This window comes from Danio aesculapii, chromosome 6, assembly GCF_903798145.1.
Source record: "Danio aesculapii chromosome 6, fDanAes4.1, whole genome shotgun sequence".
Lineage (NCBI taxonomy): Eukaryota > Metazoa > Chordata > Actinopteri > Cypriniformes > Danionidae > Danio > Danio aesculapii.
Genome location: NC_079440.1, coordinates 12,356,083 through 12,372,072, shown reverse-complemented (window position 1 = coordinate 12,372,072; position 15,990 = coordinate 12,356,083). Strand labels below are relative to the sequence as shown.

General features: G+C 39.2%; 1 protein-coding gene across 1 annotated transcript in view; it reads right to left on the bottom strand.

Annotated features, from left to right (window-relative positions):
* Nucleotides 1-14,649, bottom strand: part of tmem237b (transmembrane protein 237b) — a 34,970-nt gene extending 20,321 nt beyond the window's left edge. Inside the window, exons 1-5 of the mRNA XM_056459542.1 lie at nucleotides 14,498-14,649; nucleotides 14,296-14,346; nucleotides 9,424-9,455; nucleotides 9,302-9,315; nucleotides 7,308-7,379 (exon numbers count right to left, since the gene is read on the bottom strand). Of these exons, the coding sequence (XP_056315517.1) occupies nucleotides 7,308-7,379; nucleotides 9,302-9,315; nucleotides 9,424-9,455; nucleotides 14,296-14,346; nucleotides 14,498-14,515 (187 nt within the window). The 5' untranslated portion in view covers nucleotides 14,516-14,649. The remainder of the gene's footprint in view (nucleotides 1-7,307; nucleotides 7,380-9,301; nucleotides 9,316-9,423; nucleotides 9,456-14,295; nucleotides 14,347-14,497) is intronic.
* Nucleotides 14,650-15,990: the final 1,341 nt, after the last annotated feature.

Genomic DNA, 15,990 nt, shown 5'->3' with positions numbered 1-15,990 from the left:
GCAAAAATGCTATCTCGAAAATTGTTTTCCATATTGAACGCCAATGATATATTTTTCGATACAAGTTGTTAATGCTTCCAGATTTAAAAGAGTACCCCAACAATGACTGAAAGCACAAAAATTAGAGGGTCCATTAAATGAATTAACAAATTTTCAGCCAATAGATTTTCGGTGTCCGAAAATTCGGTACATCTCTAATGTCAACACACTTTTAGATTCCCATCGTAGGACATTTCTTCTGTGTGATTGGCTCTTGGATCAATATAAAGTAAAAAGTCCAGAGCTTATCATTGTTAGTGACAAATTTTATCGCGATTCGATATAATATAGTTTATAGTCCCAGTCCTAGTTGGGCGATGTGAAAAAATATCACAATTTAAGTTATCTATTATCATGATAATGATATATATATATATCACGATATAGTATTATTTCTGTAAAATCAAACAATTAATAGTTTATATATGTAATAAATATGACTATTTCTTTATATAAAATTATAATTTCAATATAAATATGACTATTTCTTTACACATATACTCAGAAATGTGCTCATATGCAATCATATTTCTTACTATTTTAAACGTCAAGGCAAATGTTCGATTAAAAATGTAGAAATATAAAATATGAAGAAAATATAAAAACGCTTTTCAAAAACTTTCGCTAAATAAGATGCAAAATGTAAACATTGTGCTTTCAAGATTGCAAATTTCTCACAATGCTGGTATTCGTGTTTACGTCTGCATCCCTGTAATGGTGTGTTATACAGCGCTCAATACAGCGAGGAAAACAAGTATTGAACACGTCACCATTTTTCTCAGAGAACATATTTCTAAATGTGCTGTTGGCCTGAAATTTTCCCCAGATGTTGGTAACAACCACAGAAATCCATATATGCAAAGAAAACAAATCTAATTAGTTTACAAATTAAGCTTTGTGTAATGAAATGAAATGACGCAGGGAAAAAGTACTGAACTGAAATTAAACACATGAAGAAAGGGAAGTGTAGAAAGGCAGTGAAAGCCCAGACAGCAGCTGAAATCTCTCAGTAGTTCTTCAGCAACTCTCTGCACTTCATCAGTGTAAATTCATATTAACTGCTTTCGTCCAACGTCTACATTAGCAGGATCATTAAGATGAAACACAAATCATTAAGATGAAACACAAAAGGAGAAGCACTTTAGCATCGAGAGCAACACCGAGTAAGTACATTTAGACCTGTTTTTCAGTTGCTGTGTTTGGTTAGAGAACACTTAGACTTGTTTCAGCTGGTTTTGTATTGGTTGTTGGACATTTAAAATTATTTTCAGCTATCTGTGTTTAGTGTTTGGTTAGAGAACAGTTAGACTTGTTTCAGCTGGTTGTGTATTGGTTGTTGGACATTTAAAATTGTTTTTCAGCTATCTGTGTTTAGTACTAGCAAGTTTTAGCCACTGTTTCCTTTTGTTTACTGTAAGAGCTTGCGTGCCGAGCCGGAGGTTTTTCGCGCGCCCCCGCGGCTGCAGTTTCGGGTGTTTTCACTCTCGAGGCGTGTCCACCTGAGCTCAATCAGCAAAGCGCTCGGGGGTGTATATAAGCGACTAGTCTCACCACGGCAGCGGTCGCGGCAGCCTCGTGTGAAGCCCGCCTCGTGTGAAGCCCGCCTCGTGTGAAGCCCGCCTCGTGTGAAGACCGACGAGGGTAAAGACCATCGACTCTACCTGTGCGACTAAGACCGACGAGGGTAAAGACCATCGACTCTACCTGTGCGACTAAGACCGACGAGGGTAAAGACCATCGACTCTACCTGTGCGACTCCACCGAGCAAAGACACCGACAAAGCACTTGAGTACTTCTTACTTTATTTTTTTTCCTTTTCTCTGCACTCATTATTGTTTTCCTTGCACTTTATTATGTGTTTACTAATTCCTGTTGTTACTAATACTCGCAGAGCACGGGAGGTACGCTGCAGGCGCAACCCTCACAACCTTCGATCAATTCATGTATCCTCTATTTCACAACTCTCTCTCTCTGTGGGCCTCTGGAATTGTCAATCTGCTGTTAACAAAGCAGATTTTATTACCTCCATAGCCACTCATTATGACTTTAGTCTCATGGCTCTAACTGAAACCTGGCTGAGACCGGAGGACACTGCTACACATGCAGCTCTTTCTACTAATTTCTCTCTTTCCCACACCCCTCGTCAGACAGGGAGAGGGGGTGGGACTGGACTACTGATTTCCAAAGAATGGAAATTCACTCAGAGACCGTCCCTGCCAAAAATCAGCTCTTTTGAATTCCATGCAGTCACCATTATCCACCCCTTTCGCATAAATGTGGTTGTCATCTACCGCCCACCGGGTACATTAGGTCACTTCTTGGATGAACTGGATGTTCTTCTCTCATCTTTTTCTGATTATGACACTCCCTTGTTGGTGCTAGGTGACTTCAACATCCACATAGAAAGACCTCAAGCTGCTGACTTCCAGACTCTGCTGGCATCTTTCGACCTCAAAAGAGCACCTACCTCTGCTACTCACAAATCAGGTAATCAACTAGACCTTATTTACACTCGACATTGCCTCGCTGACCAAACACTAGTAACTCCACTACAAACATCGGATCATTTCCTTCTCTCTCTCAACATCCACATTACTCCTGAGCCGCCACACACTCCTACTCTAGTTGCCTTTCGCAGAAACCTACGCTCTCTCTCACCCAACAGGCTATCCACCATTGTTTCTAACTCTCTTCCTCCATCTTCCAAACTCTCTGCACTTGATACGAACAGTGCAACTGATACACTCTGCTCCACGCTAACATCATGTCTAGACAGACTATGCCCTCTGACATCCAGACCAACCCGAGCCAGTCCTCCTGCACCCTGGCTCTCTGATGTTCTCCGTGAGCATCGCTCAAAACTTCGGGCTGCTGAGAGAAGCTGGCGAAAAACAAAAAATCCTGAACAGCTCATAACATACCAAACTCTTCTGTCTTCTTTCTCGACTGAGGTTACTTCTGCAAAGCAGACATACTTCCGTCAGAAAGTCAACAGTGCCACCAATCCTCGCTTGCTTTTTAAAACATTTTCCTCCCTCCTTCACCCTCCTCCTCCACCCGCATCCTCCACACTCACTACTGATGACTTTGCTACATTCTTTTGCACCAAAACTGCAAAAATCAGTGCTCAATTTGCTGCACCTACAACAAACACGCAAGATACACCACCAACACCACACACACTCACCTCTTTCTCCCAGCTCTCTGAGTCTGAGGTGTCCAATCTCGTGCTATCAAGCCATGCAACCACCTGTCCGCTAGATCCCATTCCCTCTCATCTCCTGCAAGCCATTTCTCCTGCAGTCATACCAACACTGACTCACATAATTAACACATCTCTTGACTCTGGTCTATTCCCTACTTCATTTAAGCAGGCTAGGGTAACCCCTCTGCTAAAGAAACCCAACCTGGATCAAACGCTACTTGAAAACTACCGACCGGTATCCCTGCTTCCATTCATGGCCAAGATTTTGGAGAAAGTAGTGTTCAATCAAGTCCTAGACTTTCTTACTCAAAACAACCTCATGGACAACAAGCAATCTGGCTTTAGGAAAGGCCACTCAACTGAGACTGCTCTGCTCTCGGTCGTGGAGGACCTCAGACTGGCTAAAGCAGACTCTAAATCATCTGTCCTCATCTTGCTGGATTTATCAGCTGCTTTTGACACTGTAAACCACCAGATCCTGCTATCTACGCTTGAGTCACTGGGCGTCACAGGCACTGTTATTCAATGGTTCAGTTCCTACCTCTCGGACAGGTCATTCAGGGTGTCGTGGAGGGGAGAGGTGTCCAACCTACAGCATCTATACACTGGGGTACCTCAGGGCTCTGTGCTTGGACCACTTCTCTTCTCTATCTACACGGCATCTTTAGGAACAGTCATCCAGAAACATGGTTTTTCCTACCACTGCTATGCTGATGACACCCAGCTATACCTCTCTTTCCACCCTGATGATCCCTCGGTTCCAGCTCGCATTTCAGCCTGCCTGTCAGACATTTCACTCTGGATGAAAGATCATCATCTCCAGCTTAACCTCACGAAAACGGAAATGCTTGAAGTTTCTGCCAACCCGACTCTTCACCATAACTTTTCAATCCAGATGGATGGAGCAACCATCACTGCATCCAAAATGGTAAAAAGCCTTGGAGTTACGATTGATGACCAACTGAACTTCTCTGACCACATTTCTAGAACTGCCCGATCTTGCAGATTCGCACTCTACAACATCAGAAAGGTCCGACCCTTCCTATCTGAACATACAGCTCAACTCATTGTTCAAGCTCTTGTCCTCTCCAAACTGGACTATTGCAACTCTCTGCTAGCCGGGCTACCAGGTAGTTCTATCAAACCTCTTCAGCTGCTTCAGAACGCAGCTGCACGAGTGGTCTTTGATGAACCCAAAAGAGCACATGTCACTCCGCTACTCACCCGTTTGCACTGGCTTCCAGTTGCTGCCCGCATCAAATTCAAAGCTCTGATGTTTGCTTACAAAGTGACCTCTAGCTGTGCTCCTTCGTATCTGCTCTCACTTCTGCAGATATATGTGCCCTCCAGAAACTTGCGTTCTGTGAATGAACGTCGCCTCGTTGTTCCATCCCAAAGAGGGAAGAAATCACTTTCCCGAACTCTCACATTCAATCTGCCCAGTTGGTGGAATGAACTCCCCAACTACATCAGAACAGCCGAGTCACTTGCTGTCTTCAAGAAACGACTAAAAACGCAACTGTTTAGTCTCCACTTTTCCTCCTAATCTGCAATTGCCTCTCTGGCTATACCACTAACTGAGCCCTCTTTCTCTCTCTCTCTCTCTCTAAAAAAAAAAAAAAAAAAAAAAAAATTTCTACTAATGTTTTGCTTCTTAGACTTTTACACGCCTGAAACTTGTCTATAGCGCTTGTTCACTGCTGCTCTTATAGTTGTGTAAATTGCTTCCTTGTCCTCATTTGTAAGTCGCTTTGGATAAAAGCGTCTGCTAAATGACTAAATGTAAATGTAAATGTAAATGAAACCAGGGTGGACATTTCAGCAAGACAATGATGCAAAACACAGCCAAGGAAACGCTCAAATGTTTTTAGAGAAAGAAAATCAAGCTGTTGAATGGCCCAGCCAATCACCTGACCCGAATCCAATAGAAAATACAAATTAAATATCAGATTTGATAGATGAGACCCACAGAACCATCAAGATTTTTACACTCTGTTGAAGTCTGTGGAAAACTCACACCTGAGCAATTCATATGGCTTCATTCTCCACATGAGAGGCGTCTATAAGCTGTCATCACCAAAAAAAGCCTTTTATATAAAGTAATAAATACGTTTCAGTTGTTATTGCACATAACTAATGTTTTTGTTTTGTTTTATTTTTATCTTTGTATTGTTTGGGTTTTTACCAAAATCTGGTTCAATTCAATGTTAACAGCTCCTTTAGAACTATTATTCCCAAGAAAAAACATGTTCAATACTTATTTTCCCCGCTGTAAATTATGAAAAAGTATTACCGTGAACAATGTATTTTGTGACACCATATAGCATTATATGAAACGACTTCTATTTTGTCCATAGATATATAACGTCATATAGCACAGCACTAAAATAGTGGCTAGATTAGTTAAACAAGCTAGAAATGCACTATTTTGAAGACTTCAGCTAGTTCTTGAATGCTGTGATGGAGCTGTTCTGGTTGAGGCTGGCAGTTCATTTAACCATATAGGAGCAGAGAGTGTAAAAGTTTTGGAAAAAGACTTTATGTCTCATTGTGAAGAAAAACATCGCTCATTCACTCTACTTGCAAGGTTTGCGAAGTCTAGCAGCAAAAAGTAACCATGTATTGTATTTGCAATTGCAATTAACAATGACTGGATAAGTATTGTATATCAGAACAAATTTGCTGATTTAGTGTACACCAATTTTTTACAGCATTCACTTTTGTAACAACAAGCTCCAAATGGGAACCCAAAGATGAACATTTCCTCACCATTTACTCACACTTAAGTGGTTCTAAACTTGGATCTTTCTTCTGTTAAACATAAAGCAAGCAATTTTTAAAAAATGTTGGAGGAAAAATATTGACATCCATAGCAGAAAAAAAATACTATGGAAGTCAACAGCTGTTTTTCCCCAAATTTTTCAATTTTGTCTTCAATAGAAGATTTGAAACACGTAGATGATAGAAGTTTAAACTATCCATTTAAGGGCAAGCAAAATAATAATGAAGCATAAACCATATCCTGAAACTACAGAAATCTTAGATATACCACCAACAGAAATTGATTTATTGATAAAATGAAAATAACTTACTGCAATATAACTTAGTGCAAATAACTACTAGGGAAAACATAAATTTGTGTGATGGGACTATTTGTTTCGATTGAACAACATCCCCCACATGACAACAAGTCCCATTATTTCTGATCATGTATGTTATTTACATCCCCTACACTGTAAAATGTTCATTCATTCATTCATTTTCCTTCGGTTGAGTCCCTTATTTCTCAGAGGTCGCCACAGCGGAATGAACCGCCAACTATTCCGGCATATGTTTTACTCAGCGGATGCCCTTCCAGCCGCAACCCAGTACTAGGAAACACCCATACACTCTCGCACTCACACTTATACAATACAGCCAATTTTGTTTACCCAATTTACCTGTGATTTACAATTGCTTTTCCATTTATTCATGCTTTTGAAAGGGACCTTGATATCTGCTCTCTCATCCTCTGATGTGAAAAATTCAACAGTAACATTTTAAGCATTTTGAAATAATATATCGAATGAATGTAAATTGCAGTACAAAAATAGCCTGTACTTTTTACTTTTTATAACAGATTGTCTCTTGCGTGTGTATATGCATCTGATAGGTCAGTTCTAGAGGTCTGAGATCAGCTCTTAATAGTCTGCTGTTGATCTGACCCAAGCCTCCTGTCACCATCTCTATCTGAACTCTGCAGATACAACCCTACATTGATGCACAGATTTAAAATTGTCTACCTTTGCTTTAACCAATCATAACCTTTTACCTGAATCACACCCTTTCTGCTCTTGTGTAGAGAATATAGTTGCTGTGTTGATGTACTGAAAGTCAGAGCGGCCTAGGAACTGACTGCGAGTGTTGAAGCTGGCTTCTGCTGATGAAACTACAAACTATCTTCAGTAAACTTTATTTATTCATTTGAATCTCTGAGTCAGGCTCTCCTTTATCTGACAGACTGCTCATTCTTTAGGTTCAAACTATAAATGATCTCTACAGGATGTATTTATTTATTTCTCACCGTCAGGTTCGTCCACACTCTCCACATCTCTCTTGGCCTTCTTTTTCCTACTTTTTGAAGCAGGCATTTCTTCTGTGAAGAACAGAAGAGCTTCATTATGCAATACAACATCATTTTAACTAACAAAAAAAGAACATTTTACTTAAAGGGATAGTTTACCCAAAAATTAAAATGAGCTCACTATTTACTCTTCCTGAGGTGCTTTCAAACCTTTATGAGTTTCTTTTGAACACAAAAGAAGATATTTTGGAGGAAAAAAAAGCTGAAAACCGGTAACCATTGACTTTCATAGTATGAAAAAAAACACTATGGAAATCAACAGTTGATGTGTCTTCAAAATATCTTCTTCTTGTGTTAAACAGAATTTTTAGTTTTGGGTGAACAATCTCTTATGTACAGAGTGTGATGTGGCTGGGATGAGAATCAGCACCTCCAAGTCCGAGGCCATGGGGCTCCACCGAAAAAAGGTGGTTTGCCATCTCCAGGTTAAAGGAAAGTCCTTACCCTAGGTGGAGGAGTTCAAGTTTCTTGGGGTTTTGTTCATGAGTAAGAGAAGCATGGAATGTGAGATTGACAGGCGGATTTGAGTAGCGGCAGCAGTAATGTGGTGGATGTATCAGTCCGTTTTGGTAAAGAAGGAGCTGAGCCGAAAGGCAAATTTACCGGTCAATCTACGTTCCTACTATCACCTATGGTTATGAGCTTTGGGTCATGACCGAAAGGACAAGATCTCGGACACAATTGGCCGAAATTAGTTTCTTTCGCAAGGTGGCATGGCACACCCTTATAGACAGAGTGAGGAGCTCTGTCACCCGGGAGGAGCTCAGAGTAGAGCCTCTGCTCCTCAACATCGAGAGAAGTCAGCTGAGGTGGCTCAGGCATCTGTTTCGGATGCCTCCTGGACGCCTACCTAGGGAGGTGTTCCAGGCATATCCCACCGGGGGGAGGCCTCGGGGAAGACCCAGGACATGCTGGAGGGACTATGTTTCTCGGCTGGCCTGGGAATTCCTTGGGATCCCCCCGGAAGAGCTGGAAGAAAGTGTCTGGGGAGAGGGAAGTTTGGGGTTCTCTCCTAAGACTGCTGCCCCCACAACTCAGCCCCAGAAAAGCAGACGAAAATTAGATCCCTTATGTGCTGTTGAGAATGTTTTCATGCACTTTGGGGTGATTTTGAGTCTTAATTTGGCCACAACTTTCTCTGTGCTTCAGCAAATGGAATTAACATGTGTAGCAAATCTTATTTTGACACAAATTTTGGGAAAAAGCTTTGAAAATTCAACAACACACTCTGGGTAAATTTACTACCCTTTTGTTATATTCATGGCTGTTTTTGCCCCATTGACTTACATTATAATCACATTTTTTTATTTTAAAGCCATATGAGAGCAATGAAGACATGCATTCTAGATTGTTGCTGGTTTTCCCTGTTGGAAAGAGGACAAATTTGTCATTTTTAGTGTTGATCATCAGTTAAAGCTTAGTTTCTGTCTTAAAATTAGTGTGTGTGTGTGTGTGTGTGTGTGTGTGTGTGTGTGTGTGTGTGTGTGTGTGTGTGTGTGTGTGTGTGTTTGAGACAGAGAGAGACAGAGACCTTTGAGATCTTACCTTGATATGTTTGAGAAAATGATAGGCAGCTCAGCTCTCAGAACATAGTAAACATAGGAAGTGTATTTATGCATGCACACTATAGTTTGTTGTTTTACTCCATAGAACTCCATATAAAGGTTGGAAACTTTTTTTGCACATGCCTATGTAAAGATTTAATGCTGCCAACTGATGATCAACAGTAAAAATGAAAAGATTTGCCTCTTCCCAACAGGAAAAAAACTCCAAAAATCAAAAATGTCATTATAATGGAAGTCAATGGGGGCAAAAAACAGCCACAAACCCAATAGACGAGGATTAAAGACATTTCATAACACAAACACAACATGAATGAGATATTTCGACACTTCATTCCAATAAGAAATAAACACTTTACGAGAAACACTCACCTGCTGTGTCTTGACTGTGTGTTTGAAGACATATTGAAGGAAGAGGAAAGAAACAAGAGTCAGCACTTCATTATCCTATATAGACTACAACAAACAACATCTTATAAGAAAGGTGATCTTACCTTGGCATAGACGGCAGTGCTCGAGGTGCCCGCTGAAATAATAAAAGCTAACATTAGATTATACAAAAACGCTTGAGTCAAGCTGTCTATTTATTGTGACTTATAAAGCTTACCATTGCCCTTCTGGCCATTGCTCTCAAGAGTACAGAAGAAAGACAATAGAAGAAACGTGGACATTTGCCCATGTACACACAAACATCTTTGTGTGCTTAAAGAGAGGATTAATGCAAGTCTAAATCTGAGACGGGCATCTGCCAAGACCAGGATTATGTAAAGGAGGAGCTACTCAGGAGATCAAATAGTGTTATTCAACCTTCTGACATAAACACGCAGCCTTTATCTGGATACAGGCTGCATTTATTTGATTAAAAACGCATTAAAAACAGTAATTGTGCAACGCTATTAAAATTTAGAAGAACTGTTTTTTTATTGCAATATATTTAGGAAATAAAGCAGAAACACATAGCCATTCCCTCGTTTTACAATAGTGTTTGTTTTGACCCATAAAGATAAAAAAAACTACATTTTGAAAATAGTTTTAAGCTTGGGAACAGAACTTTGCAAGTGTTTTAAAGATATAGCTCGCCCAAGACTGAAAATTCTGTCATCATTTACTTTCTTAAAGGTCTTTTTTCTGTTGAACACAAAAGAAGATGTTTTGAAAAATGTTGGAAACCAGACTTCCATGGCACTCATTATTTCTACCTCAAAACATCCTCTTTTGTGTTCAACATTATAAGGAAACTCATCCATTTTTGAAAGAACTTGAGGGTGAGTACATTGTGAGTTTTTTTTTTGTTTGTTTTTTTTGGAAGAACTATCCCTTTAAGACCCTCAAAATACACAATGTTTTTACTATATTTTTTAGAAGACATAAACATTAGAAAAATGGCCATTGTGGAACTGGCTATGTATGGACCAGGTTTAGGTGTAAGAAATACTTTTTTGCTTACTGTTCGTGAAATGATATTATTATATTATTAAAAAATTATATTATATATTATTAGAATGTAGTCTTTCTCCATTTCTAACATGTCAATTCTGTTGATAACTGGTTGATAAACATGAATATGCGATCAAATTCATGCAAATGATGTCAATGTTGCCATGAAAAGTTTTCAACAAATTTGCAAAATCCATTCTAAGTTGTTTGTGTAGGCCTGTTTTTTACAATACTGTAAAAACACTCAAAAATATCTGTCGACAATTTCAAATAATTTTATTTGATTTACACAAAGGCCAGTTTCACATCCGTAATGGAGAGATGTCATATCCACAATGAAGGTTTTTCCTCATAAATGCACAAATTTAGGGATGCACCGATCCCGATACTTGGATTGGATATCAGTACGATACCGTTACTGTATCGGGTATAGGCCAGCTGGTATCGATCCAAATCCGATCTTGCACGTGCACTATATTCTGTGTCATTTATAAGCCAACAAAAGCCATGAAGGTAGCCTATTATAAGAGCTTAGAGGGTTGATATTAAGGGCTGTTATTTTTAAATAAGATACATTATTTGAGTTTATCACCAGAACTATAGAAACTGTGTTATGCTGTATTTACACAAAACAAAAAAAAAACGACACAATATCGGGATCGGTCGATACTCGGAATTTTGGTATCGAGATCAGATCAGTTCCAAAAATATTGTATCAGTGCATCCCTACAAAAATGTAAATTAAAGTAAATAATTTTGCTTGGGTTGTGCAGTTTGATTCACAGAATTTCTACAAAGTATGTTGTACACAGTAAATTTGCATACTTATTGGTCACGTCCATAATGCATAATGTTTATTTCACACATTTAAAATATAAAACACGTTTAATGATTGAGATTTTTCTGATTCCTTAACTACATGTTAACTACCCTTCCAGATGTTTCAATATACTTTTAATACATACAGTTGAAGTCAGAATTATTAGCCACCCTTTGAATTTTTTTTTCTTTTTTTAAATATTTCCCAAATTATGTTTAACAGAGCAAGGAAATTTTCACAGTATGTCTGATAATATTTTTTCTTCTGGAGCAAGTCTTATTTGCTTTGTTTCGGCTAGAATAAAAGCAGTTTTTAATTAAAAAAAAAAACATTTTAAGGTCAAAATTATTAGCCCCTTTAATCTATATTTTTTTTGATAGTCTACAGAGCAAACCGTCGTTATACAATAACTTGCCTAATTACCCTAACCTGCCTAGTTAACCTAATTAATCTAGTTAAGCCTTTAAATGTCACTTTAAGCTGTATAGAAGTGTCTTGTAAAATATCTAGTAAAAATATTATTTACAGTCATCATGGCAAAGATAAAATAAATCAGTTATTAGAAATGAGTTATTAAAATTATTGTTTAGAAATTTGTTGAAAAAATCTTCTAAACGTTAAACAGAAGATGGGGGGAAATAAACAGAGAGGCTAAAAATTCATTATTCTGACCTCGACTTGTATATTCTCTGGCAATTTATGTTTCAAGTTTTTACAGCAAATGCCACATCAATAATGCTGGAATTGCTCTTGCCTATAACAAACCACTGCAGTTTATGCACATAAAATGAACTTACTCGGTTTCAAAACTTGTGACACAAAGGAGACACAAAAAGGAAAGAAAGGAAAAAAACATTTTAGCTGTTTTACAGGGAAAAAATATGCAGTCTGGATTGGTAAAATATTTCAAACTAATATTCTGGACTGTTTTCAATCATTTTTGGTGCAGCTCATACGCATTTGTACACTAAAAATAGTTCTCCATACTTATTAATAAAAAAGGGCTATGTGCTATTGTAACCCACCAGACCTACACCACCCACCCACTCTGAGCTGGGATCAAACCAGACACTTTGCATGGGAGTTGGTTGCTATAACAAGGAGGCTAAAAACCATGGCCTCTAGCATCTGTCGGCGGAGTGAGGTTTACCTGCACAGCACTTCACTAGCTGGCGTCCGTTAAACTATAATAACATGGTAATAACATGGTAACACTCAAAACAAGTTTTTTTGTTTATTTGGACTTAATACTGAGAAGTTTCATATCAGATATAATATTGTTTTAGTTGAAAAATATTATGTTTAATAGAACAACTATTCACTCAAAACAATATTTTGCTATTTGTTTAAACTACTTATTTAAAATGAGACATTGAGACAAAATTGAGACAATTGTTTTAAGTTCAAGTCACTTACATTTGTTAAGTCAACTTAATCTATTTGTGTTGGGACAATATGAACTAATTGTGTGGTACTCTGCATTTTTACAGTGTTCTTCAAAGCGTAAAAAATCCTATACCGATATTAAATGCATTATGGGGATAAACATGAACCAACAGAAAGAGACTGAGGTGAAGATGGTTTTATATTCACACATTCAGACTTTCTCCTTAATATATTTTCAGAAAAGTATTCTTTGCTAATTCTTAATAGAGAAATCCTATTGGCGGTCAAAGACAACATTGTACAGTCAATCAAATAGTGCTAATGCTGTTTTGAAGTCATACTTGCATGCTATTTCCGACCGAATATTCAAAGTAGCATAATAAACAATATAGGGAGCGTGTCACAAGTTGTTACTGATAGAATGTGTGAATATAAAACTAACCAGAGAGCTGATCTTTACCCAGTTCTTTACATTTACAGAACTACAGAGGGAGCGAAAGCCCTGGCTCTGATTACAGCTTATATTCAGTAAACACAAATATGAAATGAAAGATTGTTTAGGACAGCTAAAAGATATTATAAATAACAAACAAACACACAATGCCATCATATGTAGCTACACTCACCGGTCACTTTATTAGGTACACCTCACTAGTACCGGGTTGAACTCGCTTTTTCCTTCAGAACTGCCTTAATCCTTCATAACATGTATTCAACAAGCTACTGGAAATATTCCTCAGAGATTTTGGTCCATATTGACATGATAGCATCACACAGTTGCTGCAGATTTGTCGGCTGCACATACATGATGCGAATCTCACGTTCCACCACATCCCAAAACTGCTCTATTGGATTGAGCTCTGGTGACTGTGGAGGCCATTTGAGTTCAGTGAACTCATTGTCATGTTCAAGAAATTAGTCTGACCTGATTCGCACTTTATGACATGGCCCGTTATCCAGCTGGAATTAGCCATCAGAAAATGGGTACACTGTGGTCATAAAGGCATGAACATAGCCAGCAACAATGCTCAGGTAGGCTGTGGTGTTGACACGATGCTCAATTGGTACTACTGGGCCCAAAGTGTGCCAAGAAATTATCCCCCACACCATTACACCACCACTAGCAGCCTAAACCATTGATACAAGGCAGGATGGATCCATGCTTTCATGTTGTTGATGCCAAATTCTGACCCTACCATCTGAATGTCGCAGCAGAAATCGATCCAGGCAACATTTTTCCAATCTTCTATTTTCCAATTTTGGTGAGCCTGTGTGAATTGTAGCCTCAGTTTGCTGTTCTTAGCTGACAGAAATCCCAGCACCCAGTGTGGTCTTCTGCTGCTATAGCCCATCTGCCTCAAGGTTGGACGTATTGTGCGTTCAGAGATGCTCTTCTGCATACCTCGATTGTACCAAGTGGTTCTTTGAGTTACTGTTGCCTTTCTATCAGCTCTAACCAGTCTGGCCATTCTCCTCTGACCTCTGGCATCAACAAGGCATTTGCGCCCACAGAACTGCCGCTCTTTGGATATTTTCTCTTTTTCATTCTCTGTAAACCCTAGAGATGGTTGTGCGTGAAATCCCAGTAAATCAGCATGTCTACATGCCAAAATTCATTGAGTTGCTGCCATGTGATTGGCTGATTAGAAATTTTCGTTAAGCAGAAGTTGGACAGGTGTACCTAATAAAGTGGCCAGTGAGTGTATAACGTTACCAGACATACCCGCTGTCCTTGAGGAATTGGAGGAAGATCTCTTCTCCTTGAGGTGGAAACCTACACATAACAATATATGTATAATATAATACACATACAACATTAACGTTAGCTTTGTTATAGATTTGTGGGCCAACAGTATGTTACAGAACAAACTAACAGTAAGTTATGTCGCAGAATACGAGTCTTCTTACTAAAGCAAGAAACAAACCTTTGCTTCCGGATCCATCCTTTCAATTCGTATAACAAAAGTTTTATCAGTTTATTTAAATATTAAACATTATTTTCGAATTTATATGTCGTTTGTGACCTGAGATTTTGTTTTGCACGTTGTCCGTTGTTGATGTTGGAGACGAGTGGGCTTGTCTCATTTCCCTGACGTAATAACTGTACTAGAGGCGCGCATAAAATGTCAACGTAAACCTAAGTATATAAGCGCAAACACTCTTTTGTAGCATTTAAAGGCAGGTACACAGGTTTGGCCTGAGTATAAAAGGTTTTAGCAATTTTAATGTTTTGCCCTCCAGGCCTATGTCACAGAAAAATATACATTTTTAAACTCTTTGTTTATGGCAACATTGGCTACAACAGGCCAAATATTATTGTTGTTTTCCATTTTAAAACAGGTTTTTATTTTAATGCTATTTTTATATTAAGTTAAATTAAGTTTTTTTTCGTTTCAATTTTGTTTAGTAATTTTAGTTTTACAGAGTTACTAAACACATCCAGTGTCAACCACAGCGTTTGCACATTTACATTAACTCTTGTGCAAACCTCTTAGTAATGTAATGTAATGTAATTTTTATTTATATAGCGCATTGATCGTGTATGGCCATACACCCAAAGTGCTTCAATCAAAGGGCGGATCTCTCCGCACCACCATTAGTGTGCAGCATCCACTTGGATCATGCGTCGGCAGCCACAGGACAATGACGCCAGTGCGCTCACCAGTGGAGAGACAGTGATAGAGCCAATTGAGTGGATGGGGATGATTGGGAGGCCATGATAGGTAAGTGCCAATAGAGGGAATTTGGCCAGGACACTGGGCCCTGCTGAAAAATCCAGCTTAAACCAGCCTAAGCTGGTTGGCTGGTTTTAGCTGGTTGACCAGCCTGGTTTTAGAGGGGTTTTGGCCATTTCCAGGCTGGTTTGTAGCCATTTCCAGCCTGGTCTTAGCTGGTCAGGCTGGAAAATGACCAGCTAAAACCACCAAAAACCACCTTGACCAACCTGGTAAAGCTGGACATAGCTGGTTTTGGCTGGGCTCCCAGCCTGGTTAGGCTGGTCAAGCTGGTTTTAGCTGGTCATCTTCCAGCCTGACCAGCTAAGACCAGGCTGGAAATAACTGGAAACCAGCCTGGAAATGGCCAAAACCCCTCTAAAACCAGCCTGGTCAACCAGCTAAAACCAGCCAACCAGCCTAGGCTGGTTTAAGCTAGTTTTTTCAGCAGGGGGGTTACACCCCTACTCTTTACAAGAAGTCCCATGGGATTTTGGATGACCACAGAGAGTCAGGACCCACTAAAAGACAACGCTCACGGACAGTATAGTGTCCCCTTCACTTTACTGGGGCATTATGACTCACACGCACTGCAGGTTGAACGCCCCCTACTGGCCCCACTAACACCACTTCCAACAGCAACCTAGTTTTCCCATGTGGTCTCCCATCCAGGTACTGACTAGGCTCAGCCCTGCTTAGCTTCA